Here is a 27,707-nt window from a genome sequence, read left to right as displayed (position 1 = left end):
GGGGGGCGGAGCCCGGCTCGCCGACTGGGGCAGGCGGAGACGCCGGCTCGTGGGTGGCTGCCACGTTACTGCAGCCTCATTGGCTCCGCAGCTCGCCGATACCCATCAATGGGAAGGGATCAGCGGAAGGCGGCACCGCCTCCAAGAGCCCAGAGATTGGGCTGCTGGAGACTACAAGCGCCAGCAGACGGTGCCTTTATGGGAGTGGAAGTCGTTTGGCAGTTGGTGACCAATGCTTTAGGTTAGGAAGTCTGTGCACGGAGCAAGAAGACATTCGTCTTTGTCCGTGTGGGCCAGTCAAGGATTAGTCACCACCGAATTGGATTTGAGTGTGATAACCTTCAAAAACTTTGGGTACGTTTGTGCCTACTCACCGTATAACCTTCCCAGGTGGCTGAGATGGTAAAGAATCTGCAATGCAGGAGACCTGGGTTCCATCCCTGGGTCGGATGGATCCCCTGGAGAAGGGAATGGCACCCACTCCAGTATTCTTGCCTGGGGAATCCCATGGACAGAGGAGCCTGGCCCGCAGTTCACACTGAGGAAAATTGTTTACCAAGCTAGTTTTCAAAGCAGCCTTTCTCCACAAGAGGAACTAATGCTAAAATAGCCTAAAGGTAGCCTTCTTCCACCAGCGACCACCGCCAACCCCCAACCCCCCCCGACTTTTGGGGAAAAAATAAGCTTGATGGATACAGTGCTCTCAGTATGAAGTTTTTCTTTCATGATTATTTTTTAAAAACTTTATTTTTGACTGTGCTGGGTCTTCAATGCTGCGCAGGCTTTTGTCTAGTTGTGGTTACGGTGAGTGGGCTTCTCATTCCGGTAGCTTCTCTGGTTGCGCAAAAGGGGCTCTAGGGTGAACAGGCTTCAGTAGTCGAGGGTCCCACGCTCTAGAGCACAGGCTCAGTAGCTGTGGCGCATGGGCTTAGTTGCTTCTCAGATTTTCCCCGACCAGGGATTGAACCCATGTCTCCTGCATTGGCGGGCTTCCCTGGTGACTCAGCTGGTAAAAGAATCTGCCCACAACTCGGGAGACCTGGTTTCAATCCTTGGGTTGGGAAGATCCCCTGAGAGGGGAAAGGCTACCCGCTTCAATATTCTGCCCTGGAGACTTCCATGGGCTGTGTAGTTCATGGGGTGCAAAGAGTCGGACATGACTGAGCGACTTTCACTTTCCCTCCTGCACTGGCAGGTGGATTCTTGACCACGGAGCCTCCAGGGTAGCCCTGTAATGATGATCTTAGAGGTGTTTTTCATTAGCGAAGGAAGAACATTTAAGTAGTATTGAGCAGTAATAGAAAAAACTGGAACCAGACAAATCTTGGCCAGGTTGGTGGTGGTTTTGTGCTATATATGCCACGGGTGATTTTAGATTGTTACATAGTTACATCATAGTTACACCTTCTGTCTGTATAGATGTTCCTCATTAGCAGAGCAGAATTACAAAGCTGCCATTTCATAGTTGTTTCAGAGCAGATCTTAACTTCCTGGTATCCTAGCACTGAAGAACCACAGGGATACAGGGAGTTCCTGTATGTGATGAATGTCCAAAGTAAGTGATGAATGTCCTAATTCTTCTTTAAAGTGACTCACCGGCTAGAGCAATGTTCAACCCAAGAGAATGATGCAAGAGTGTGAAAATATCAGGCATTATTTTCATTCCTGGAGCCTTCAATCATACTGAAGTTAGTCCTAGCTGGATTCTTGGTTACAAATGAACCAGGAGAGGTTAAAACCAAACCAACCAACCAAACAAGCAAAATTAGCCAAGAAAGGTAAGACATTTTATTTTACATACAAAAAGGGTGCAAACTGAGTCCTTTCCTCCCCAGACTGGAGAAGAGGTATACTTAAAGATCACATTTGTGTTTTCCATGGTGCCCTAGGAAATGGGCTACTCTGAGATAATATCAAGGCCCGTTTCCATTCACTTCAAAGGCGGCTACTTCCTCCGCAGAGGAGTTTTTACTAAATGGTGTACAAATCTCTCTCCTGGAGGAACCATTTCAAATACACCTGAAATTGACATTCATGTTTAAAAATACTACAAGTTTCATTTTCACAGCTGAGCTTTGCAGACCAGTGCCAGGGTTTATGAAACAATATTACGTATCTAAAAGAAAAGGTTAAAAAAAAAGGCATTTAACAATAATCACATCCACACATCAATTAAAACTGATTTCCACAGCTGATTTACACATTATCTAGTCTTAAAAAAAACTGCAATCAACATCCCAACATCTTTTTGAAAGTACAATGGGCAAAAATGTAAGAAACAAACAAAATAATAATATAATAAATTAGAGCATGTATACATCCAATAGGAATTGAATCAACATTATTTTCCATGGCGGGGGGGGGGGGAAGCTTATAATATTTTTGGTTTCATCTCATTTTTTTCTGCTGTTAACTCTTCTGCTTGATAAATGGGGCTCATTCCCAGAGCTTGCTGCTACACTAGAAACTCACTCGTTTCTTGTTTACTTCTGAAAATACTCAGGAACACATGGTCCAGCAGCCTGGACTGTTTTTTTTTTTAAGGTGGGCTGTGAGTCTATGGAAATGAAATGGACACAGATGAGCGCTGGCATGTGCAAACACACACACACACACACACACACACACACACACACATACAAATGCAACCACACACACCCATCTGTATAGTCCTCCCCTTCCCCCACCCCTTCCCCCCAAGAAATGGCTCATCTTCCTGAGACATTCCTAACAGATCGATAAGCCTCTTAGAAAAGCTTTCGGTGTAAGAGCTGGCCTGGGATTTGGTCTGAAGCTCATGAAGGGGAACACTGAAAATGTCTCACCTGCTCTGAAAGAGGGGATTTGCGGGAAAGGGGCAGTCAGGACAGGTGTCCTCTTGTGTGTTACTGGGACGGCTGCATGGCATCCCTGCTTCTTACCATGGACAAAGGTGGTGATGGCACTGGGAAGATGATCGTGAGGAGTACAAGAACAACAGCAAAATAAATTCCATCCACAGAACTGAGGTTCTTTTATAACATGGAGTTTGGTAACCAAACTAGAAATATACGGAGTACACGTTCACTTTTTTCCTTTGTAATACAAGCTGAGCTACAAATACACATTGGAGTGGATTTCCTGGTTGCTTTTTTAAGGAAATATGTCAACTACTACTGTCTATATCCAGGGAACCTACTTACTATTTTGAATACAGTGGAGAAATCTATTCTTTTGCACTCAGTCACCTGCAAAAGGAATTAGGAAAAAACAGATTTTTAAGACTGCTTAATTGATCAAAGATTTCCAAGATTCCTTACTTGTGGCTAAAACACTGCTTAAGACGCTGCAAACCCTCAAAAGGGTCATGGTTTCCTTATTCATAAACAAAATCACTCCCTTTCCACACCAAAAAAATACAACCCACAGGCATCCTATTTTGATTCCTAGCAATCCGTAAGGAGGAAGATTGGGAGTCACTGGCTGTCAGCCTCTAGGCAGGACCTTCCTGGAGCCCTGGAGTTGGCAAAAGCAAGAACCCCAGAGAAAAGTGCCTGTTTGCTCACGTCAATCCAGATGGGGTGCCGAGTCATCCTGGCCCCCTAAAGGTTTCTGGAATTCATCTGCCCACCTTGGATCAATGGTGGGGATGGTGGCAGTGGCCTCGCAAAGGCAATGCTGGCTGTATGGCACCGCAAGCTCCTGATCTGAGAAGTTCCAGCCCTGACGTGGCTCTGACACTGGAGACAGCACTGGCAGAGCAGTTCACTGAGAATGAAATCTGGTGTCAATATGGAAACAGAAGAGGTGACTGGGACACAGGAGGAATGTAGACATATGTTAAATGAAAGATCAATTTTCTTAGAGGAGATACTTTCTAGGCTGCCATGAAAGCACTTCTTTTTGAAAACTGCAGGCCATGCTGCTCACTGGAAGAGAGACGGGTTGTCTTTTGCATAAAAAAGGTTAAGGCTATGATCTTTAGTAACCACTCTGACATAACGTTACCCCCACTTATTCCTGACAACAAAAGTGATTACTAACACTGAGAACCAACACTGAATATGTACTCCCAATGTACATTTCCAGTGAACTAAGTTGGAAGGTACTTTCAAGGCGACGGACACCTTTTCTGGCTGACAGGAGCTATTTCTATGAACTTGGAGTTCACTGAGAATGAACAGGCAATCAACCCTTCTCCTGGAAAACTCAAAATCCTGCTATCTGTTGCCCCTGCATTTCAAAGTACAGCAGGGCTTTAATTGACGGCCAGCCTAGTCACCTGACTTTGTACCTTCCCAGACCCTGTTTCCTCCTGGACGACCCCAAATGGCAGGAGCATGTTAATGAAGGCAGTGAGAGCACACTGCTACTGGCACACGTTCCATTCTTGGGGAGCCATCTGGAGCAAGATCACTGGGGAATGCCAAGGGATGCACAGCAAGCGGCTGACCCTTACGTGCTTAGACTGTCACACTCTGATCACAAGGGAGGACCATTTACATCTTGATGGATTCCTGGCCTGCTTGCCTCGATCTGTTCAGGATGTAATGCCTGAAGGATGGCAGGGCTTGGGAGAACCCCAGCTGTTGTTAGTGCTTAATGCTAACTCAGCAACAACTGCATCAGTACTGAAGAAGACCCCTAGGTATCACGGCTGTGAAGTGGGGAAGTGTACGGACTATGGAGCAAGCGGATTTGGGTGGGTGGTAGGTGGAGGGAATGCCCATGCCAGAGGACCTGGCCGAGAAATGGAGGTAAGCAATGATAGCAACAGGGCTGAGGCAGCCCTAATGGGATGTGCTGATGGGGAGGGAACTGATGGCCAAATTACTCCTTAGGTACTCTTTTTAAATGATCATAACAGAATATCTCAGGGGTCTGGAACCACCCTGGAGTGCCAATGGCCCTGGGAGGATCACCATTACTTGGCATGCCAGAAAAATCTGGGTGTTTCACTTTTGTTATGAAAAATAAAATATCTGATAGATTTGTGAGAGGCTGAGGGTGAGAATAGTGCATTAAGAAGAACCCCCCACAACTGCTCAGGTTCAGTCCCCCAAGAGGCAGCGTTTAAAACAAACTTAAGACCCCCCAAAAGTCATAAATCCAGCTTCAAGAGGGCCCGCCCTGTAGCCAAGCTGGGAACTACCTTTTGCTTTCCTTGTGGAAGTGGGGAGGCACTTAGTGGAGTATGGAGGGCCAGGGACGCTCCAGACTTCGCCACTTGCCCTTGCCCTCCCTTGAGAAGCAAGGCTTTTCTATACTGGGATGTGGAAGTTAAAGATTCTGTACAGGAAGTTAGAGTTACCCAAATTGAGAAGTTACCCAAATGCCAATTGAGAAACTATGTAAGTTTCAGTGACAGTGCCTGAACCACCAGCTAATGTCAAGGAAGCAAACCCCAATATTCAAATTTATTGTGGGGAAGGGGTGTGTCCCTGAATCTCCCAGCCATTCTGTTTTATTTACAGGAAAATTTCTTTTAAAAAATGAAAGATCACAATCTTTACATAAGCTAGGCAAGTTTGAAGCCAATGAAGTGGCTAGCCAAGGCCCAGTGGAACACAAGTGAAGCCCAGTAACTCTGTTCCACGTAAGATACATCAAGGAACCTGTCACGGAAAATATCAACCACCAGAAAGTAGGCCCACACCCTCCAGTCCAAAAGACAGCTCTATACTTCAAGCCAGAGGCACTACTATGTTCCCCAAACCCCCAGACTAAGTCACCAGTCACTATCCCCCATGGTTAGCTCTCTCTACCCCCAGATACAAGACCTCACTCTCTGATGGACTGAATCCTTTCTCCTCAGTCTTCTCTGGAATGAGAAATCACTACTTGGATAAGTCACTCAACTCAAATGAAAATCAAGCATGAGGAGATTAACTCCACACACTGATGACTTTTCAAGCAGTGAATGAGGAACTGAGACACTTCAAGGCAGCATGTCCTGTCAATAGCATGGGGGAACGTGGAGAGTGGACTGGCGAGAACAGGCTGTAGACCTGTGGCTGTCTTATCTAGCAGGAGTCAATGTCCAAGTGAGAAGATGACTCCATACCTTTCATTTCGGTCTCCTTTCCCCTGGAATTTTCCAGCAGTAACCAGCCCTACACTCCTGTTCACTTAGAGCCCCATGTACTGAGTCCTAAGCCTGCTGCTGTGGACCTGTTGGAAGAAGATCTGCAGATGCTTGGTTTCTGGTAAGGCAGGCAGGCCAGCCCAAATGCTGTAACCCATCTACTGGGGCAGAGAGTACACACCAATTTTATTTCATGGCCCCCGTGATGAGCCAAATCCTGAGGTTTCCTCTGGCAGGTGGAAGGCAGGATCACTTTCCTCCTCCTTGTCCACTAAGTGGCAATATGGTGGTGGTGGTTTCATTACTAATTCTGTCCCCCAAGTCACTGAAGAAGTCACATGGCTATCTAGTTGGAAGTCCCTGGCAGTGGACAAAACAGGTATTTCCGGTTTTGTTAAGCATCTCCTTCTCTGGGATGAACTGTCTCCTGGTTGCAGTCTGGCTTGGACAGCTCCTCCCACGTGCTGGAGAGTGAGGCTGTCCAAACTGCAGGCTGATGAGGTCAAGAGGCTCTGGGAGGGACATTCTTCAGCAGCCGAGAAGACGAATGAAAATTCAAGTATGTTTCCCTGCTAACCTGAGTGTTCACTCAGAAGGGCACAGAGTTTGGCTTCTTTTCTTCCCGGGTGCTGCAGACCCAACTCTTTCCACGGATAATGTCCTCTGGACCCATGTTCTCTTTGCATGGCTTGACTGGCCCCATCCCCCTCCAAACAGAAAAAAAGTAAAAAATCCCAATATAACCAGACACAATATGCATCTGCCATGGTTTTTGTGTGTGTGTGTTAAAACAACAACGACAACGAAAAAGAGGGGAAAAAAAAAAAACCTAAAAGTGCAATAAAGTCAGTCTTTTCCTTTGCTCAGGACAACTTGCAACGTTCTACTATGACTGGAGAACAGAGTTCACGTGTTAAGAAAGCTGAGAGCGCAGACACGCAGGGACAGTAGACTGCAGATTCCTCACAGCTTGCGTGCTACAGTGTAACTTCACAAGAGGGAAGGAGGGAGTAACCTGCACCCCATGGCCCGCTGGGGGTGGAGGCTGCACAGGCGCGGAGGGAGCTGCGTTGCCGCCAACACACCTGGTGGGCGGAGAAGGTCCTTCTCCCGCTCTGGCCTGCGCCTCCCTCCCACCTTCCTGGCCACACCCCAAGCCTCTTAAACTCCTTCCGCAAACAAAGCCTTCAGCTCCTTAGTTTGTGTGCTGGAGAGGGTTGAGGGTGGGGCAAGAGCCAGGAGTAACTAACGGGTGGGAAGAGAACAGTAGTCCTTGAGTTTCTGTGAATGACACCGTCACTGTAAACAATAGAAGGAGAGTCAGCCAGGCGGCCCAGAGGGCAAGCGGTGGAGACCGGTGGCTCTGGGACCTGCTCAGAGCCTTAGGCAGGTAGGGGTGGCCACTGACCCACTGGGCCCTGGCTGCCCACACGGGCTTCTTCTGGGGGTATCTGTTTTCTTCTTTTTGGTTTGGATCTCCACCCTCCCCCCACAGAGGAATCCCTTCCAATGAGAAATGGCAGGAGCTGCGGGTGCAATGGAGTCAGAGTCCCCAAGGCCTGAGGACTCCGGGGAGGCACTGGTCACTTGTGGCGCTGGGTGGTCTTCTTCCTTTTCCTCTTAAAGAAGCAGCAGCACCTGCAGCACAAGAAGATCACAAGTCAGCCTGCAGCTGGCACAGCTGCCTGCCCGCCTCTGTGGACTGCACCCACCCACAGGGCCGCCCACCATCTACGGTGCGGTGCGCATACGGAGGCAGTGGGCAGTGTCTGCAGGGAAAGCCGAAGGAAACCGCTACTTTACTGCAAACCCTATCATCGAAGGGCTGCAGGCAGAGCAGGGCTCAGGCAGGCGTTTTTGAAAGGATGAAGAAGGCTTCTTTCCTAGTCTTAATACCTCAACCTGCCATCTTTCTTTATACTGAACCAAGGCTGGGGATCCTCAAAGCTGCACTGTTTGCCCCTTAATACAGAAGGCAAAATTATTTAATGTGACTTTAGTGGTCAGTGGGTATGGAAGCTAAACTAAGGCCAAACAAATGCCAAGAAAAGTATGACGTCTGGAACTCTAGGAGGCTCTCACGATGCTACCAATGAAGAATTAAGGATTCTCCCTGCCCTCCATCCCCAGCCCTGGTCAGCTACCTGGTGTAGGCAGAAGCCCTGACTCTAATAATTTAGTGAAGCCAGATCTCTTGACTGAAATCAGCACAGCCCATTCTTCATTTGGAGGATCAGTGCCACAATTCAGGAAGCAGCAGGTTGCACGGTCCTTCTCAGCCAGCTTTCTGAGGCTGTTGCTGGGCCAGACTGGGTTCAAGGACTGACCCTGTTTAGGGTGGCGGGTTGGGCCTGATCCCTTCATAGGCCCTCCAAGTGCTGCCTCCTGGGTGACAGCCACAGCTCCGCCACATCCCTGAGCTTGGCTAACCCCCCCGTCCCAGGACTGCTGTCTTTGGAACTGGAAGTCGCTCTTGCTCAGGCAGTGACTATTCCAGAATGGGGTGACGAGGGCTGTAGCACAGCTGGTACAAAAGACGTCCTTTCCAGGAAGCTAATGCATAAAAAATGAGAACACCAGGGGCAGAAAGTGGTGAGTGAGTCAAAGATGCCAGATGATGGAGGGTAGAGAAGCTGGAAATGTAACTCAGGATTGCTGGACCCTTGAAAGAAAAGCTTTCCTCAGAAACTGTCTTTGGCTCTTTTGCCTAATCCTTTTGGGTTTAACATCAAAAGTATTCACAAAGAAATAAAGAGCTGTTGCTTACTTCCCTAAGCCCCTAAGTCCTCCACTGTAGCTCAGATTCCCTTCTTTTTTCAGCCAGACCCATTGGTATTCACACACCCAATGGACTAGTTATTAAAAATTTGGATAAAGTGTCTTCCTAGAATGCACAAATTGATGTTTACACAGAAAAATGATGGGCTTTAACCATATCTGAATGAATTAAACATGGAGATGTTGGAAACAGGCGCCTAAGAGAGGCTTTAAAAAAAAACCCACTTTTTGAACGATTTTTTAAAAACACTGCTTTGTTTTTTGTTTTTGTTTTGTTTTAAAAACCATTTAATTTATTTATTTGTTTTGGATGTGCTGGGTCTTTGTTACTGCCTGAGGGCTTTCCCTAGTTGCAGTGGGCAGGCTTCTCATTTTGGTGGCATCTCTTCTTGTGGCTCGTGGGCTGTAGGGCTTCAGTAGTTGTGTTGCATGAGCTTAGTTGCCCTGCGAAAAGTGTAATCTTCCCAGACCAGGGTCGAACCTGTCTGTGTCCCCCGCATTGGCAGGGAGATTCTTAACCATTGGACCACCAGGAAAGTCCTTAAGAGAATCTTAAAAAAGATTTTCTGAGAGTATGATGACACATGTGATGTACTATTAATGGGTGGCAATATAGTCACTAAACAAAGTGTCCTTTGTGTTTAGAGACTGCATAATTTCTTTTAAATAAAAATGACCAATATTTTTTATTATTTTCAGTCCTTAAAGGAATATCCTTGGGGAAGGATTTTTTAAAAAAAAAGGTCTTTTTGTACATATACTTTAGAAACAGACATTTTTCAAGGTGAATGTCCAGAAATTATTAAATAAGGTGAATGAAATCTCATGGGAGCACCAATACTCCAGTAGAGCTACCTGTTCCCTGTTGACCATGACTTTCAGAGGGATCACTAACATTTAAGTCAATTTCTATTATTCTTTTCGGAGGGTGCTAAGATAATGATTTTGTGTTTTTAAGTAAGAGCAATCATTAAAAAGTTCACGTACTGTTTTGGTCCAATTCAAATGATACAATTTTTCTTTTACCTCCTCCAGGGCAAGTCATAAAAATTAGTATCTACTGATAAGCATATCATAACCTGATGTGCAAAGCCAAATTCACCTGACAGGAGGAGAGTGTAAGCTGTGGTTTAGAGCTTTAGATTAATTTTCGTTAGTTACTATAGTTAGAACTTCAGCAGTAGCAGAAGCTTTTAATAATTTTCTACCCAGGAGGAAATGGTCTCTGGAATCTACTCTTTGGTTTCTGTGGTGAGTACCAGCAATAGGACCTGTAAAACTTCATCAGACACCAAACCAGTCCACTGACTGACTCCATACAGATGTCTTATTCTCAGAAGAGGATGAAAGCCAAGTGATTAAACCCTCCTTGGGTCGTGGGTTTTCTTCCAGCTGATTCTTTGATTTGCTCTCCCTTCAGCTTTTCCTGTATTATGCTTCTCTGCTGTACTGGTACACCCTTCCTTGGCCCTAATACTGGGGTTAAGCCCCACAGTACCCATCAAGTCTTCCTTAACCACCCCTGTTGACACTGACCTCTCAAGGGACAATCACATGTGGCCTTTCAAGCATGTATGTCTTACCTCTCCAGGTAGATTGCACCTAAGCTCTTTGGGGAAGGCCTTGGGACCCCCTAGAGTTCCAAACATAGAGTAGACAAGCACACAATAGGCCCTCTGCAGTTAGGATCATGCGACTGACATCTCACAGGAAAATATCAACCACAACAATGTCAGATTACACAGACACATGTCTGGTAAATAAATAGGCCAAATGTACTCCTTGGTACTGCAATACTACAAATTATATCTCCACCAAACCCAACTATTATCTTCAATACACCCTGCCACTGGGGAAACCCTGCAGGCAACTTGGCTTAGACTGGGAGAAACTGGTGCCCAACCCAGTCACTGAAGACAAGTAGGAACCAGGCAGTAACAGAGCCCAGCAGACTGTAATCACCACACAGAATGTGATCCCAAGCATGCAGACAACGTGGGGGAGGACACCAGACCACAAAAGGCCACAGCTCACAAGCACCTGGAAAGTCAAGGCAGTGTCCGGGGAAAGAGGTGGGAAGGGGCTCTGTCTTCCAGCAAGAATGTGCCTCAGCCAACACAGAATCTTTAGGGCCTCCCCTTCAGCACACCTCATGCTGCCACTAAAAACGCATTCAGGGAACCTTTTCTGGGGGTGGAAACAAGAGGCCCCAATATCTCAGTCAAGTCAGTCCATGGCCCACTAAACCCTGATAGGAAGGGAAAAGGAGAGAAAAGCGGGGGGAAAAGACAGTAAATGAAAAACAAACAAAAAACTCAAAACAGCAACAACAAAATGTCCATCTTTCCCCCAAGAAGTAGCTCCCTTACTCAGAGAGACTCATATTCTACAGATGGAAAAATCAGCTAAACCAAAAAGAAAAGTCACAGATTTCTCCAAAGCTGCTAATTTCAAGGTTAGAGACCAAGCCACAGAATGTGAGATTATCTGGCAATGACTGTTGTGAGGAGTAACTAGATTCTGATTATACAACTGATAGAGTAACTCGGTCTTCTTACCTCTGTCCCTCTCTGTCTGATTAATATCTGGCTGTGTTAATTTCAGAAAAAAAATCTGCTCAGCTAAAAATGAAGAGACAATTTTGGATACTGTGGGATACTGTTTTGACAGGAAGAGGCAGCAGTGTGGTGGGTTTGAAAGGAGACAAGGAACAGATGAACTCCCAGGTACAGGCCTGCCCATCACCACCTTGTGGATCTAGCGCCCCGGCCTGGGTGGGGACAGCACAAGGTGGCATACGGAAGCCATTGAGTGTTCCTGAGGCATTTTGTTTGGCTTTGCCAATCCCAACCTAGCCTGGTCCACTCCCCGAGCATGTGAACTGGAGAGAGGGACTCACCACAGGTTGAGCATTTTCAGGCAGCTACAGAGTGTGTGAAGAGAAAAACACAGAAAGGAAGAGAGAGAAAGAGAGATATTAGTCCACAGAGGTGAGAGGAAAGCGACTCCCTGTGAGCCATGCAAACATGCAGTATGTGTCTGTGTTTAGGTTCTTCCTCGGTCAAGGTAGGGTGAGTAGGCCCAGGCCACTTGGTCCCCACACTGAAGTGGAGGGGGTAGGGGAAGGTGCCTGACAGAAACGTCAAGGTGGGAGCTGCAGCTCAGTGAGGACTAAGGCAAAACTGAAACAGCTGGTGGGAGCCCCGAGAGTGGGCTTTCCTGGGCAACTTCCAGAAAGGGAGCAGGAGAAAGGGCATATGATCCTGCTGGTATGAATTCAAACAGGCACAAGGCAGAGTCATTCTGATTCCCGCATGAAGTCATACCATGCAACTGGTTAAGCTGATCTCCCAAATATTCTGAGGGAAAGAGAAGTCCCTGGCCTTTCTGTAAGACTAACATACATGCCTGACCAAAAAGGCCAGCAGTTAGCTCTTCCTCTAGACGGGAAAACAGGCTTCAGAGACACTTTATCCTATTAGGAGAGAACAAGGAGGGTCACTGCTGCTCTGGATTAAGTTATAACTGCCAGAGAAGGGCCTAAATCCCAATCTTGTTAATTTTCAGGGGAAATGAGGTCCACATGTGCCAAGCTGTAGCTAAAGTCAGTGGATAACCAAAAATTGCTGTGTTCCTACAAAAGTCAACCAAAAAGCTGCCTTGCCTCACTACCCTTTCAGTCACACTTAAACAAGGATATGTGTCCTAAAGCTAAATGTAAGATAGACATTTATTTTGTTTATAGTACAAAGAAACAAGATCCTGTTCTCTCCTCCTTTACACAAAGCAAGCTGGGTAAGGAACCCAAAATCAAAAGCTTGGATGTGAAGGTTTCACATTGTTTGCTCAGGACCCTCGTTGAATCTTAATCTAAAAGCAACGGCCCCCTCTTCTTCCACAAGCAGGTTGCACGGATAAATGGCATCACAGCTGTGTGCAATGAGGAGTTGTGTGGGATGCCTTGTGCTTCTCTAGCTGTGACTTCTTCCCATGAAATCGATCAGGCAGGTGGACACATGGCTCCCCCCACTACTCCCCTCATACATAAAAGACCACGAAGAAAAACACAGGGCTGTGCCCTGACAGTTCTCTGGGCAAGATGGATTGGCAGCTGAGGAAATCACTGGGGAAGTCAGCACACAACATGTCCTAAGCCACGCTTCTGGATGACATTTGGCCAAATACGATTGCTCCCCTCTGGCGTCCACACCTTTCAGAAGGCTCGAACCTGGCATAGAGGTCCTTTTTGCTGAATGGGGAGGCTTTAAACTCTTTATGTCCTGGAATTTAGATTATGTCAGAACAGAACACACCAGACTGAAATCTCTTTGTGCGAATGGTCCCCTATCTTATACACAGAACACAAACACCACACTCACATATACAATTAGTGTACACATTTACCAAAATGAAATGAAATAAACTGGTTCAAAGATAAATCTGTACAGGGCATATTTAAGACTAACGCCCATTCTATCCTGGTATTCAGAGCACAGTAGTAAATCCAGAGCTCACCTAGCCTTCAGAGTAATAGCCACAACAGTGGATTGGGAGTGAGGTGGGGGTAGGCGGAATGGTGCAGCCACCTGTCAGCTCAGACAATATTTGGGTCAGATCACACCCAGTACGGTGGTTCCCAACCTCAGCTACACATCTGAATCACCTGAACTTTAAAAACTTCTGATGCTCAGGCCATATCCCTGATAAATGAAACCAGGATTCAGGCCTTTGTATTTTCTGATGTGGCCCAGGAGACTCCAAGGTGCAGCCAAGGTTGAGGGCTCAGAAACCACACTGTATATTTGGGAGAATGAAGTTTTGTCATGGGAACTGAAATACTGAGTACCATGAAAACTTCCAAACTCCCTGGGAATAGGGAGCATGTTTCCTTACTGAAAACAGTCTCCTCCTGACTTTAAACCCCTCTTTTGCCCTCCCTGTATATTAGGCCTTACTTTAACCATGGGAGGGCTATCTGAAGCCGCCTACAGTGAGCAGGGACTCAGCAAGAGAGTCCAACTCTTTTTTATCTCTCTGTGTGAATAGCCCCCTATCTACTGAGTAGGAATCCTCAAGCCCTGGCTTCTGAAGGAAAGGACCTTTGAAAGCAAAGTGAGTTCATCACAGAGATGGGTGGCAGAGCACAGGAGTAGGCAGGGGAACAACCATGCAAAGTTGTACTGATATCTAGAAGGAAGAATGCAGATCTTGATTAGCCTCTTACTACCTCCTACGGAGGCACAAACATCTTCCGGCAGGTACTTTGGCTATCTGGGGGCTCAAAAGATCATTTAAGGCACAGTATCATTATAGATGACATTGCCTGCTTCTGAGAACAAGATATGGGAACAGATAGTATGTTCTCAAAGGGTTTATAAGAAAAGTCATCCATAATGGGCATGGCAGAAGTTGCTAATCTGTGAAGGACTTCTCTCTCCCTACCTAATGTTGTATTGGAGCTTAAATCTGGACCTGAACTCAGGCTGGGACAAAAAGGGAAAGTAGTGATGGAGATGCTGCTTCTGTAGCAGAATCAGCAGTATTTCACCTTCAACCCCATTTTCTAAGAGTTTAAACACAGACCATGCAGAGAGCACTAGAGGCCAGAGGGATGGGAAGGGCAAGGCAGTCACATGCAAGAGAAGCAGAAAAGGGAAGAGGGGCTCCCCCACCTTCTTGGGGTTAGTGTGATTTCCTCTCCTTTCCAAGATTCACTCATTCAACAGGTGCAGATAACTAATCCAAGTCTCTCTGAATTCAGAATACTTTGAGAACAAAAGGGCTCTGAGGCCCTTGTCTAGGACTACAGATATAGAGTGGTTAGCCAAGAACCAGAAATCAAAGGCTGGTCAGCATGGCCCATGGTGAGACAAGCAGATTTTTCTCTCTGTCCCTTAGGAAGCAAGAGGTTCCAGGGCCCCCAAAAGGCTCATGACTATTCTTGGGTGTAGCTTTTATACCACGATCCTTTTAGGTTACTATGTCTTTTCATACATGTGGACTAGAAAAAGTGACTGTCTTCCCAGAAATCACAGCTAAAGAAGGGTGGCGGCGGCTAAGGTACCATGCACAAAATAAAATGGTCAAAGGAAGAAAGCGGTGGGCACAAGCATAAGGAATCCAGTCTGAAATGAGCAGCACACGAGAGGAAAAGACAGAGAAAAGATTTTTCAGCCTATAACTCAAAAGCCCCCTGGAAAGATGAACGTACTTAGCTTCCTCCACTACCTCCACCTCGGCGTGAGCGGTGATGGGTGCGTTGGAGTGGGCTCCCGTGGGGTCGTCAACATTCAGCTCTCCATTGGTTGAGCTAACCACCTGAAACAGAAGGACAGAGTGTGACAGACACCATGGCAATCGGAGCTTCCTGCCAGTGCCAGAGAGGCTCACTAAGGAAGGTCTGGTCTCTAGCTTAGGTAAGAGCCAGGCAATGTTTAGAACATTTGTTTTTCTGGGCTGGGGGGCCAAACGTCCTAATTTAGGGAATGTGCCCAGCCCCACATCATGTGAAAACACGAAACTCATATAACTATGATAACTTTCATACCGAATGCCTACTCTGTGTTAGGAACTCTTGCTACATTGTGTTGTGCTGTATGTGTGTGTGTAAATCTAATCCTCACACAGAAATCCTACAGAATAGTTGATGTTACTGTCTCTAATTCTATCTCTCTCAGCTTATTACGTTATAATTATATACAGGCTCAGTGATGATGTTAAAAAAAATCTAAAGAGGAAATCAATAGTAAGCACAGAAAACTATAAGCAGTCACACTTTCCTTCAGAAATTTCTTCACAGTTTTGGACTTTCGGTTTGAAGTTACTCAAATAAGACTGCCACATCCTCTCTGTGTGAGAGGGCAGATAGGAAAGAAACACTTTCCCTTGGAAGACCGATCTTATGTCAACAACCTTTATTTCAGGTTCAGTGTCATCCCATTTTTCACTGGTGGTCCCCGAACTGTAACTGAAGGCTCTCACTCCTGTCATCTGGTTAATGTGGAACCGAACAGGCTTCTCTTGCTTGTGCAGCTGCTTCTGTCACCTGGATTCATTTCCAGCACATGATTCCTGCTTATGTGGGTGCTGGGAAGTGGGAAAAGGGACCCCGCTGGACAAACCACTCTGCTGTTAAAGACCTTGGCTGAAACATGGGAGAGAACCACAAAATAGGATAAATGGTTCAGATATCAAATGCCCTTGGGTAAGTAACTTTTCATCTATATGAGACAGTTGCTTATGGACTGATATGAGAATTATACAAGCAAATGCATGAAACCATGTCTGGTACAATACCTGATGCACTATAACGGAGACAGCACAGTAGGTAAGAAATGGGCTCTAGACTTACTCAGCCCTGGGTTAGAACCCTAGCTCCACCACTTACTTGCTGTGGGTCCTTGGGCAAGATCCTCACTCTTTCTGTGCCTGAGCTTCCTAATCTGTAAAATGGGGAAACAATGCTGCTTACCTAATTGGGTTACTGTGCAGACAACTCACAGAAAGCGCTTAGCCCAATGTCATGGTACATGATAATGGCCCAATAAACATTCACAGTATTGTTATTCTCCCTCCATAAATGTTTACTTTTATCTTCCTCTAGAGCTGGGAGGGAGTCATCTGTAAAAATTTCCTGCACACTTATAAGGAGGAAGGTGGAGGAAAATGTTTAGTCTAAGGAATCTTTGAGGTATTTATTCAAAAAGGAAAGGGCAGACAAGGTGAATACTACTTATCAGCAGTCTTTGCCCACCATTATTTCTAAACTAGAAGTATTTATTATTCTTATTAATTACATCAATATAAGCTTTAAAAAATTATTAACAATGTTGTACAGTTAGTCAAGGAGGCATACAACATTAAGCCTGGACTTACCCATGGGAGACCCAAAATTTGCTAGTAATCAAATTTAGCATCTCTGATCAATGAAACCATCTAACCTTATTTATCTCCTGATATGATATAATGAATACTACATAATATTATCTATATAGTATTCTTGCAAAAAAAAATTTATCTGAATCTTAAGTATGATGGAAAAAAATAAGACAAATTCAAAGTGCAGGACATTCTCTATAAGACAAGAAGTCTAAATTCTTTAAAAAAGATATGTCTCAGAAACTTTTTTTTTTTTAAACACAGAGCTAATCTTTACAGATTAAAAGAAATTAAGAGACTGAAGAGGCGTAACAACCAAATGCAGTATATGAACCCTAATTAGATCCTGAACACTACAAAATAAATTCTGGAGACAATTAGGGGAAATGTGAAATGACTGTATACAAGCTATTATGGAATTATTAATTTTCTTATATATGACAGTGGTGGTGTTGGTTCTATGAGAGAATGGCTTCATTCTAAGGAGAAGCAGGCTGAAGTATTTTGGGATGAAATGTACTTACAAATATTTTAAAAACACCCCTCCTGAGTTAAAGAAAATATGGCAAAATTCAATCATTTCTTAATCTAAGGATACACATAGGCTCACTGCATCTCCCCTTCAACTTTTCAGTAGATTTTAAAATTTCATAATGAAAAGTTGGGGAAAATGAAAAGTTTCAACAAAAATGAAAAGTTGAGGAGAGAAGGTTTATAGACTGGAGAACTCCAGTCCTGCTAATGTTGTCCTGTTAATTTCCTCAGCCTACCCATGCTTCTGGTGGGCACAAGAAGAAATCACAGTATGTTTTTAATAAACAATTCAGGAACTAGATAAGGTGTTAAATGAAATGTCTTGGCCTCTGCTGACATAAATGAAGCTACAGTCAGCATCACCACTGTGAACTGCCTGGTGACGCTGGGTCATGGCACTTGCTTACAGCATTTCACACGTCTCATACTCTCTAATTTCTCCTTACTATGCTGCCACTTGACCCACAAGCAATGTCCTTGGGTGCCCCATTTTACAGACTAGACATATTGTCTGCATCCATGAGTATCTGGTCTCAAACAAATCAGGCACAAATGACAGCTTTACCATCAACTGTCTAACCTTAAACTTAACTGCATCTAAAATATACTTAGGAATCAAGAGCAACTAATCTGGACCTCTAGAGCATACACTTAATTATTTCAGGTTGGAGGTATAGTTTGTCAAACTATGGGACTGCCTAGACGTGCAGTGGAACAAATACCTAGTGGAGGTGACCAAAGAACTGGATTCTCGACTGTCAACATTCTCTGCGAGCCCTGATTTCTAATTCTGTAAGACTAGGCCAATAACCACCTTGGTTCTATTAACCTCGTAATAACTATGGCAGTTAAACATAATGATGTTTAGGAAAGCAATCTGAAAAACTGTGAAGAACTCTAAGGCTGTAACAAATCATTAGTATTTGAAACTATCATTTATACTTTTCCATTGATTATTTTAGAATAACCTAATTAAAAAGTAGGCTGTATTTGTATACCTCGAACACTGGCAATTTATTTTGCTGTAATCACTATTAATAATACTAATCTCACATTTCTCTGGCTATATCCTGTAAGATCAAAGTAATTAATACAGGATTATCCATGAAAGAGACTAATGTGAAGTACTGTTTTGAACTTTAGCCCTTCATATTGGTAGCATCCCTTTTAAGAGTCTCAGAGATCTGAGTTACAAGCCCTGCTTTTCAAGTTGTTACCATGAAGAAAAATCAAGAGTTATGTACCAAAGGAAGCAGTATTTTAGCTGATAACCAACATTTCAATCCTAATACATTTGGTAATTCAAAACTAATACATTTGGGAATTCTCTGCTTTAGTTTCCCTATCTATAAAATTGGAATAACACTGATCTTAGTAAGAGTTGTAAATAATTATAAAGATTTGAGCAAAGTGAATATTAGCTAAACATTAAATGTCATTCTTAAGTCATATGCCCTTGTATCTCCTATATATTTTAATTTAAACAATTTTCGACCCTTTTTTTTTTGGACAGAAGTGAAAGTAAGAAAGTGAAAGTTGCTCAGTCCTGTCCATGACTCTTTGCAACCCCATGGACTATATAGTCCATGGAATTCTCCAGGCCAGAATACTGGAGTGAGTAGCCTTTCCCTTCTCCAGGGGATTTTCCCAACCCAGGGATTGAAACCAGGTCTCTTGCATTGCAGGTGGATTCTTTACCAGCTGAGCCACATGGGAAGCCCAAGAATACTGGAGTGGGTAGCCGATCCCTTCTCCAGCAGATCTTCCCAACCCAGGAATCGAACCAGGGTCTCCTGCATTGAAGGAGGATTCTTTACTAACTGAGCTACGAGGGAAGCCAAATTTCACATACTGTTGGATGGGATGCTTTTTCCACAATATATTTTGGCCATTTTCCATGACATCCAGAGATCTGTCTCTCCACAGTATAGACGTATTATATTTGTTTAGTTAATGCTAAACGCAGATATTCAGTAAGTGTAAAATACATACTAGGTTTCAAAGACTTATTATTAAGGTTAGTTTCACCTGTTTCTTTTTATTTTTTAACAAGTGATTATTAGGCAATTTTAAATTACAAAAGAGACTCATTTCTCTTAACAGTATTGTTCTAAAATATGTATCTTTACTATTTGTACATTTTTTTCCCTGTACTTTTTTGAGGGCTATTTATCTGAAACTGGATTCACTGGGTCAAAAGCGGTATAAATATTTAAGATTTTAACAGGTATTGCCAAATTACCTCCATAATAGTTGAAACTCATGTTTCAACAACACTAGGTGAATTGGCTATTATTAAACTTAGAAATTTTTGCAAATGAGATAATCAGAAACTGATACATGTGTATACATATATTGACATATATTTTTTAAAATCGTTGTTTTATTTTTATTAGTTATACAAGCACACTGGGTAAAGAATCAAATATTTATACTCAGATACTTGTGAAAAACAATAAACTCTTTCCTCCACTCCACCATTTCCCCTTCCTTTATAGCTGATTCCTTTGTTTTTCACTTCCATATCTCTGAATAACATGCATCTTGATTTGTTATTTTTAGGCAGTGTATTCACCTTTTTTATCTTTTTATTCCCCCATTAAAGTTTATACAGTAATTACTAAATCAATTCTTAGTGTTTACAACAATTAAAGGCTATTTACAGCTGTATCATGGAGTGTACCATAGTTCTCTTTTCTTCCCTGTATAATTTCTTGTTTGCCATTGAGTTAACTGATAAAATTGCTTTCCAAGCCTCCTGACCAGCTCTGTTTGGGACAGGCTGTCCTCTTCTACTGGAAGACAGCTGTCAGTCTGGGACCGCCTGTCTTTATACTGCTGCTTTCCTGAGTTGGATCTCGTTTCCTGGATCCTATATTTACTCTTTCTTGGTTGATTCACTCATTTTCATAGCACACTTCCTCCTACAGCTTTACAAGGGTGCATGAGAAATAAAATTACTGGGACCACAGATTTTTGAAAATGTCTTTATTACATATTTCAACCAGAATTGACAGTTTGCAGAAGTACAGAATTCTAGGTAGGAAATCATTTTTTCTTGGTTTTGAAGGAATTGCTCATTGCCTTCTAGCTTCCAGTACTGCCGTTCAGAAACCTGAGGCTATACTAAGTCCTGGTCCTTTATTTGCATGTGACTGTTTTCTTTTTCTGGAAACTTGAAGGATTTGCTCTCTGTCTTCAGTGTTTTGAAATTTCACATTGATATACTCTGATGTGATTTCACCACCCATTTATGCTGGGCACTTGGTGGGCCTTCTGATCTGGAAGCAAATCTCTGAGATCTGAGAAATTACTTTGTCCACGAGTTCTGCCCCTCTCGGAACTCCCATTATTTAGAAATTGGACCTTCTGGCTCTTCTTAAATCTTATGTTGTTTCCTACTATTTTTATCTCTATTTGCTCTACTTTCTGGGAGACTTCCTCACAACCTTATCTTCCAAAGTTTTGAGCTTTTTGTTTTTGGGCCACACCACAGGGCATATGGGATCTTCGTTCCCCAATCAGCGATCGAACCCATGCCCCCTGAAGCACAGAGTCCTAGCCTCTGGACAGCCAGGGAATTCCCAACTATTGCGTTTTAATTTTTTTTTAATGTATTTATTTTTTTAATTGAAGGATAATTGAGTTTTAATTTTTTGTTTATTATGTTTTTAATTTCCAAAAGCTCTTTTTTTTTTTTTGGTTTGTTTGCTCTTAGAATATTTCTTTTAAATGTAGCATCCTGTCTTGCTTCACAGTAGCAGTATCTTCTATGAGGTTTTTAATAACAAAGTATTTTTTTGTTGCTGTTGTTGCTCTTTTTGGTCTCTTTTTAAGGGCTTTCTTCAGAAATCTGATAACCCCTGAATGTTTGCTCATATTTAAAAGTAGAATAAAGTAAATTGGCACTGTGAATATAGAGTTGGGAGTTCTAAGATGATCTCATAGCAGAATGATCTGGCTGGCCAATTCATTAGGGAAACCCAGTTGTGAGGAGGCTCAGATGTTTTCTCTGGGGGTGGTTAGATCCCCCAGAGCTGACTCAAGCTCATAACTTTAAGGTACACACCTGACTATCTGCATTCTTTTTTTTTTTTTTTTTTTACTATCTGCATTCTTAAGTACTAAATGGGAAAGCAGGCAGTCAGTATGCACACATTCATTCATTTAATCTCGCCTTTTCCAGTATGGTATTCCACCCTCAAATGTGCCTTGTATCTCCTAATCCAGAGACCATCTTTTTTTTTTCTTTTGGCCATGCTGCATGGCATGTGGGATATTAGTTCCCTGACCAGGGATAGAACCCGTACTGTCTGCATTGAAAGTGCAAAGTCTTAACCACTGGACCACCAAGAAGCCCCAGGGACCATTTTTTTGCCCTCTCCAGAGAATAACCTTTGGTTTTTGCTGTGGAGGACAAGTAGGGACCTCTGGCTTCTTAAACAGACTTTAAACCAACGTTCTTCATTTTAGCACACACCTCTCCACACTTTCTGAGCTTTTTGGGGACTCCCTGGTGTAAACAGTTTCTCAGCTTTCTCTTGTATTGGTTCAGACTTTCATTTTCTTGGGACTCCTAAGTCATTTAATAACTGCCCATCTGCTATCTAGCTTCTGACATTTGATTGCTGTTGCCTCCTTCTCTGTTTTCTCCATTCTTATATGGATTTATGCCTTAAAAAAAACCTCCTTATCATTCTTTTAGTGTTATTTCAGACGGGATTATCTTCAATCCATCATTTTTACCTAGATGCTCCTATGAGAACATTTTTGGTTTACAGGTCAAAGCTGTCCTTGGAATAACACGATCTTCAGTAAGTCAGTCCATGTACAGACATATCTTAAATAATCAGCCTATCAAGATGCATTTTTATGCAAAAGGCTTACCTATCCCTTTTTAAGAATAAGAATTTATGTTCAGTAGCTCTGGGTTCACCTGTGTGCCCCAATTGGTGCTGTCACTTACCAGTATGAGAAAAACAATCAAGTTAAGATTATTAAAATAGTGACATGTGTGAAAAGTTAAGAGACACAAGATGTTCTTAAGTATAAGGGAAAATAAAGATTCAAAATAGTCCAAAGGAAATCAGAAATAATTATTCGAGGAAGGAAAAAAGAACATAGCGCAACTCCTTCAGTCCCCACTCATAAATGGATGAGTGAGACCAATAAACAATTTGTCTTTATGTGCTAGGGCATATATCATCATAGAACGAGCTACATATGCAGTCCTCTATTCTCAAAATACTTATTTTGAAAGGCTCAGATCTTTACAGTTCCCAGACTTGACACTAAGACTTCTACCTTGACATTATTTTATGGTCTATCATGAGTGGATCAAGATTGAAGGATTCATTTCACCAGAAATTAGTATCAGAAATCATATACATATTTCTTAGTCAATTACAACAACCAGCAATCATCTCAACAAGTGATTCTTACAATGCCTCTCAGTAGAAAATCAGCACAGAGATATGCAGTTAACTGTAAGAGCAGCTCAACCTTACTGTGAGACTCCATTCTAAAGGAACCTGAGTTTCAGAAGCAAGCCAACATTCTACCAGCCAAGCTGGGAGGGCCAGGAGAAGGCAAGGAAGGCAGTAAGTACCTGCACTGATCCCCCATGGCGGTCTGCGGCCAAGTGAGACGTCAGGTATGAGGTATTGGTCTGCCGGCTCGGCTGGATTTCCCACTCTCCTCGGCGCTCTGACGATGCAGTCTGCTCAGGCATTAGGAAGCATGAGAGCAAGATATGGAAGGAAAGGTGAAGCAACAGCAAGCAATTAAAAAATCAAGTACATTAGTGTCCCTTCAGGTTTTGTTTTTGTTTTGGATTTTGAACTAACAACTGCTGCAAAGCACTGAGAAGAAGCTTGGCTACACTCATTTCAGCCTAACAAGTCAACACATAACTGTCTCTAACATACCAACCTTGCCGAGACACAGAAAAACAATAATTACCACAAGAGGAGGTTAAAAAAGAAAATCTATCAAAAGCTGGAATCATCTTTTAGTTTCCATATTAGTAAAATTTCAATAGCCACTAAACAGACCAAATTCAGAAAGTTGGGATTGCTGCACAAAGGAATAATCATACTTATATCATTTCACTGACTAAAAATCTACCTAAATAGGTAGTAATCAATACAGAAAATTCCAAGCGCTAGGAATTAAGATAGTAAGTCTTTTCCTTGAATAGGGAGCCCACTACTCTCAAACTTCCAGAAGACTTTCAACTAATATAAAATGAGCAGTAGCGGGAATATGCTCTCTTCTCTAAAAGGATGAGTGAAGTCTCTCTTCAAAAGTAGGTTCAGAGGTCAAGAAGATGAAAAGATGAGGGAAGATAAGGCTACAACGTTCCTCAGATTCCTCTAGTTATCTGTCTCCAGTCTGGAACTGGAAAAAGTTTAGATAAGACTACATAAACTATTTTCTTCTAGAAAGCAAAAGGCAGATCTTTTCCCAGCAAAAGGAGGGCATTTGATTCAAAATCTCGTTGGGTTCTGCTTTCACCTTTGCTGTCTTGTCAGGCTCTCCTTATTCCCTCTTCACCTGTTTTATAGATCTCACACTATTCTAATCTTGCTCATATGTCATATCTGTTCTCAAGAATCTGTTTAGGTGCCTCTTCCCCTGTACCAGATGGCTGAGGAGGTGTTAACATTATGGTGCTCAGCTGTTAACAGTCCTAAGGCTCTACAAAAATGAAAAATGAGGAGTTGGAGAGGCAGCAATGAGGGATTAGTAAATCAAATTTTAATTGCTGCTGATAATAAACAGCAGCAGGGGCTGGGATGTGATATTGCTGCTCTGCATGAAAACTAGTAAGGATGCTATAAATATTAGAAATATAGCTATAAATGTTGTATTCTTTAAAAAAAAAATTTGGTGGGGGGGAGACTGAAATAGTAGTAGTTTGAGGTTCCATTTCACTCACCCCCTTCTGGAATTCATTGACAAAGAGTGGTTTTAAGCTCATCTACAAATCACAAAAAGGCTTTGCCCACCCCCTGCATCCCCCAAAAGGCATCATATACCAGCTGCAACTTACTCATCTTCTTAACTAATGGAATATGAAGTCACATGGGTAACAGCATTATAAAAGATGCTGGCCATGTTTTCTGATATTCCTCTATAAGAAGGCAGCTGTATTAACTTGCTTGCTATATACTCTAACAAGAGAAAAGTTTAGTTTTTTTCTGCCAATCATATTTGAGAGAATCAAAGCTACCCCCTAAAAAAAAAAAAGCTACCCCAAATATCTCCCTACCCACTCCTGCCAAGAGAGGTTCAGATGTTTCATTTCTCCAAAATAAGACTGTGATTTATAACATAATCATAATTATTTTATAAACCAATATCCATAGCCTAGAAGTGCTTAGTCTCATTTATTCTACTAGTGAAGATTTGAGACAACATCTGTTCTTCTAATATTATCAGTAATATCTATAACTAAATATCTATTAGTGATAGCCTCTTCAGTTCTCTCTAGGACTTTATAAATTTTCTTATAATATTTAAGTAGATTATAAGCTTCTAAACTACTATATAGAATTGTTTGTTCTCAAAAACTTTAAATGCTTAGAAAACATACATTTTTAAGTCATTTGGGGCTGTTTTGAGTTCTATGATACATGTTCAGTGCAATACTTCTCTCATGAAAAGTCTGTTTTGCATTTGTTTTTAGGGCAGATGAAACACATAGAAAACTCATTCTTTTAAGCTTAACAAAACCTCGGGCAGCTGGATCAGCTATTAATTCTGTTTTTCCTGAAATACATATCAGAAGTCTGATTTGATGCTACCATCTGATTCCCAGGGATATATACTTGCTTATATTCATTCTAGCTAAACAGGTAACTTGTTGGAATAATTAAGATTTTTGTCTAAATGAAAATAGCAAGACATTTTTTCAAAGGGCTTAAAGTTACACTCCATCCTCAAAGCAATGTTCTATTTGTCTTTTGAAGAGAGAAAAATAATGCTAGCATTTGACACTGCTTCGTAAATGTGACAAGTGAAGAATACATGGCTCCATTCCACTGCCCTCTGACACCTTCTATATCCACTGAAAGCAGCAAAACTAAGAGAGAGATCTGAACTCAGGGTTGTTTGTTTATTACTCTCGGAACTACTTTCACCATAATGCTAAACTCTACGGCTGTTCTTTTCTAGAATTTAAGGGTTTGGACTGGTGTATAGAAGCTGATGTAAGTAGAAGGGTTCATTTGCCAGTTTAGAAAGCAACTGAGAGCCTAGAAGCTAAATGAAACCAAAGAATGTCAACAACTACAGAATTCTACTAGTCTACCTGTCCTTGAAAGGTACTCAAGGCAATGCTGTATACACAGGAGTTAAGATAGGCATAATCAGCACAAGAGCCAGATAAATATCAAGCAAACCAGTGGAGGAGATCACCATGTAAACCCTTCATTGGTAAAAATCACTCATGCAACATGTCTATCTAATAAGCAATCAGGAGAGTCATTCAACAAAACCAATCTCTCTGCATTACTTCAAAGACAAAGGTCCATTTCAATGTATGACAAAAACCACTGCAATGTTGTAAAGTAATTAGCCTCCAACTAATAAAAATAAATGGAAAAAAAAAAAAACCACAAAGACAAAGGTCCACACGGAGTGTGTAAGTCCCCAAAGGCACCAGCAGGAAACTCAAGTAGTGGGAATTCCTTGGGGTAATGCTTTAAAATCTTCAGCTGGGATTGTACTGCCTGCGTGGAAATGCTTGGTTTACTATGTAGTAGGTGAACATGGAAACAAAAAAAAGCAGCAACCGAGCAGAGCATAAATCAAAAGCAAAGCTACAAAAAATAGTTTAGGGAAAACATGTAAGACTAGTGTAAAAAGTTGAAACCACCCCTTTGCCTAGGGCAGAGGAAGCAGCATCTTCAAACAACTTGGGAGGGATTCATGGACAGACAGTGGGGAGAATGATACTAATTGGAGGTCAAGAAAGTAAGAGTCTGAGAAAACCTCAGATGACCACCTCTGTCTACGGCTTGAAAATTATCTCAAATTTCTTTTCATGATAAAGCAATTTTTCTAAAGCAGAAGGCAGGCAAATACCTTCCTCCTGTTGTAGCGAACAAACCACCAAATCTTATTCTTTATTATATAGTTATTTTGAAAAATTAATTTTGATTCCATCTATAAAAGCATCTCATCCATTTTACTTTATGGCTCCTAAAATACTTTTAAAAGTTGCCTCCCATGTCACTCTTCTACACTTGCATTATATAATCACAGTCTTCAACTGTAATTAACAAAAATAGAGATTAAATAGTACCAAAAGGCTAGTTAATGAATACACTAGATTACATTCTGTTTTACCACACTTTCAAAGTTTTAATGCAGCATATTAAATATACTATATTATAAAGCTCATGAACAGAACCAATTTTTCTGGATTGTTACATGCAACCTTTCAGCTGTATCAATAGTGAGTTCCTGTTTTCTACAAACTTGTTCAAATATCAGAGATATCAGAACAACATTGATAACAATCTGGAGGGGATTGTTTGCAAGCCCAATACTATACAGGCCCACAGAGACAGCGGTTTCGATTCTATGAAGTTTTGGGGAAAAAAAATCACAGAAACTATCTGAAAGGTTTGAAATTCTCTACTCACATCTTGTCTTATTCTTACTCAAAATGGCATAATACACCTTCTGTATGGAATGATGATTTATCTAGGTAGGATTACTGCAGAGTCACCTCCTACAAGGAGATGCCTCAGAACACAGGGTGTATACTGACATACAAAGTAATGAACACCACATACGACAGAAGAAAACTTTTAACATGCAATAGAGAATTAAGAGTGGAGGTGAGGGACTTCCCTGGTGGTCCAGTGGTTAAGAATCCACCTGCCAGTGGAGGGGACACAGGTTGGATCCCTGGCCTGGGAAGGGGCCACATGCTGCAGAGTAACTAAGCCTGTGTGCCACAGTACTGAGCCCAGGCTCCAGAGTCTGCAAGTTACTACTCCTGAAGCCTGCACACTCTTGGGCCTGCGAGCCACAAGCACTGAGCCCAAGCACTACAACGTGAAGCCTGTGTGCCGAGAGCCTGTGCTTCACAGCAAGAGAAGCCACCGCAGTGAGAAGTCCACGCACTGCAACTACAGAAGATGAGGACCCACCACAGCCAAAAACGAAATTAAATAAAGTATAGGCATAAATAAATAATATTAAAAACAACAAAAACAAAAAAGAATCCGCCTGCCAATGCAAGGGACATGGGTTTGATCCCTGGTCTGAGAACTAAGATCCCACACGCTGAGGGGCACCTAGGCCCTGTGCCACAACTACTAAGCCTGCAGGTGCTGTGCAACGAGAGAAACCACCACAGTGAGAAGCCCACATACTGCAACTAGAGAAAGTCTGTGAGCAGCAGCAAAGACCCAGCACAGGCACAAATAAATAGACA

At 42.6% G+C, this 27,707-nt stretch overlaps 1 protein-coding gene and 1 long non-coding RNA gene across 9 annotated transcripts in view; one reads left to right on the top strand and one right to left on the bottom strand.

Moving 5' to 3' along the window:
* Positions 1-69: 69 nt before the first annotated feature.
* Positions 70-2,324, top strand: LOC139035618 (uncharacterized). Its single transcript, XR_011488247.1, has 2 exons — positions 70-354; positions 1,589-2,324. It is a non-coding gene; the product is annotated as an uncharacterized lncRNA (long non-coding RNA).
* CSNK1G1 (casein kinase 1 gamma 1) overlaps positions 1,766-27,707 on the bottom strand; it is a 108,529-nt gene continuing 82,587 nt past the window's right edge. Inside the window, exons 10-13 of one of the 8 annotated variants that reach the window (XR_002311846.2) lie at positions 22,863-22,973; positions 16,230-16,284; positions 15,755-15,986; positions 15,095-15,160 (exon numbers count right to left, since the gene is read on the bottom strand). Coding sequence is in view for 6 of the 8 variants with exons in the window: in XM_020882374.2 (XP_020738033.1) it covers positions 7,648-7,702; positions 15,054-15,160; positions 22,863-22,973 (273 nt within the window). In the remaining 2 variants the exon portion in view is untranslated. Of the gene's footprint in view, positions 7,703-15,053; positions 15,161-15,754; positions 15,987-16,229; positions 16,285-22,862; positions 22,974-27,707 lie in introns of those variants that run through there. The other 7 variants (XM_020882374.2, XM_020882377.2, XR_002311847.2 and 4 more) reach the window with 7 other exon arrangements.

Source organism: Odocoileus virginianus, chromosome 6, assembly GCF_023699985.2.
Source record: "Odocoileus virginianus isolate 20LAN1187 ecotype Illinois chromosome 6, Ovbor_1.2, whole genome shotgun sequence".
NCBI classification, from domain to species: Eukaryota; Metazoa; Chordata; class Mammalia; order Artiodactyla; family Cervidae; genus Odocoileus; species Odocoileus virginianus.
This window is presented reverse-complemented; position numbering and strand designations above follow the sequence as displayed.